Source organism: Rhagoletis zephyria, unplaced genomic scaffold (genome assembly GCF_001687245.7).
Source record: "Rhagoletis zephyria isolate East Lansing unplaced genomic scaffold, Rhagoletis_zephyria_1.1 Rzeph_scaffold_57929, whole genome shotgun sequence".
Taxonomy (NCBI): Eukaryota; Metazoa; Arthropoda; class Insecta; order Diptera; family Tephritidae; genus Rhagoletis; species Rhagoletis zephyria.
Genome location: NW_016214981.1, coordinates 1 through 1,654, shown reverse-complemented (window position 1 = coordinate 1,654; position 1,654 = coordinate 1). Strand labels below are relative to the sequence as shown.

Here is a 1,654-nt window from a genome sequence, read left to right as displayed (position 1 = left end):
TTAAATTTTTTGGTTACATGAACACAACAATGCTGCCAAGGCTTAGAAAACAGCTGTTGCTTGCTAAATACAGTGAAACTAAAATGCGCATTCCAACGGAAAATTTTTTATTATTTTATCTCCATAGCAACTCATACGCATGCTCATAGAACTTACCCGTATTCATATCAAAGAACGCTTGCAAATCTATTATATATATTATTAAGTGTTATATATGAATGTTTGACCGTATGGCGATTTGCTATACAATTTGGGAGGGTGTAAATTGAGTTATCACGATTTGTCGTAAATTATGTCCGAGATGTCGAAAAAAATTGCAAGGAAGGGAAAATTAAGAGCAAATTACATTCCATTTTGAGGGGAACTTGCGAATTCTCCCTGTATAAGTTTACAAGTATGTATTTGCGTTTTCCATTAGCAAGTCGCTAAAGTTTGTACATTTTAAAATTTAAAAAACTTGTTTATTCAAATTAGTTCTGTTCGGAATGTAAATAGTTGATACGAATTTCTACTAATTATCAACATTTTTGTCTGATAGAGAGAGAATATCTAAAATTTGTCAGGAATTTCGGGATCCGGATAAAAAGTTTGCAATAATTAGCAACACTTTTTTCTGATTGAAAGATAATACTTAAAATTTGTCAGGAATTTCAATATTCTCGCATTGCTTCTCTTAACTTGCTACACAAATAAATTGCCTTTACGTTAAATACTTGTTTAAGTGAATATTATTTCGTTTAAATGTACTTTTCCCCATTTAGTGAGTTAATTTTATAATTTCGTTTTCCTCGTGCTAGTAGTATAAAATTAGTGCTGCCGACCCCAATAAGAATGATCCATTCCGTGAGAAATGATCGTGATACTGAACTGGAAAAGCTAAGAAAACACCACTTGTATGTGCGAGTTCAAAAAATGGCACCACTTCATTCTTTCAATAATTTTGACAATCCCAAGTCGGGTGCAATTTTGTACATATTTGTTTTCATTTCGCATATTCGGAAAAATATGAAAAATTAGTAAAAGTGGTTTAATAGCTTGGAACTTCGTTTCAGTGAACCTTAATTAACTCAAAAAATAATATATAGAGCTAAAATCTCAGAAATGGACAGCGAAATGGCAGTACCAAGGCAATTACAGCCAGTGGCAGCTGCTTCTCAGGTTGAAGTCGGTTCCGGCACCTCTGCATCGGTTTCTATGGGCAGTCTACCAACTAACAATCCAGTCAACGCTGAAAAAATGCAGACTTGTAATACCATCAACAAACGACAATTAGCTCGATTCCATCCGTATCATGGCGCCAATATAATTTTATGTGAAGACAACACGGTCGCCTACCGCAAAGCCAGCTTCGCTGATGCAGTTACCTTTTCAGAGAAACCACTTCAACCCGGCGAAATTTTTCTAGTTGAAATCGAAAAAAATGAACGTGGCTGGTCGGGTCATATCAGGCTTGGATTAACGCAATTACTCCCTGATGTGGTTGGTTCAATGTCAGAAGGTTTGCCACAGTTTGCGTTGCCGGACTTGGCTAACCTGGGAACTAGCTGGATATATCCAATTTCGAAATTTGAATCACATTCCTTAACGCCCCGTAGCGGTACTGCCGGTGGGGTTATCGAAACGAATCCATTGTTTCACAACGTACCGCAACCCG

At 36.5% G+C, this 1,654-nt stretch overlaps 1 protein-coding gene across 1 annotated transcript; it reads left to right on the top strand.

Moving 5' to 3' along the window:
• Positions 1–679: 679 nt before the first annotated feature.
• Positions 680–1,641, top strand: LOC108356362 (neuralized-like protein 2; the record flags this gene model as incomplete). The annotated part of the gene is made up of 1 exon (XM_017607478.1): positions 680–1,641. A coding segment is annotated over exon 1 (540 nt), but the record flags the coding sequence as incomplete, so codon positions are not given.
• Between the last annotated feature and the right edge of the window lie 13 nt (positions 1,642–1,654).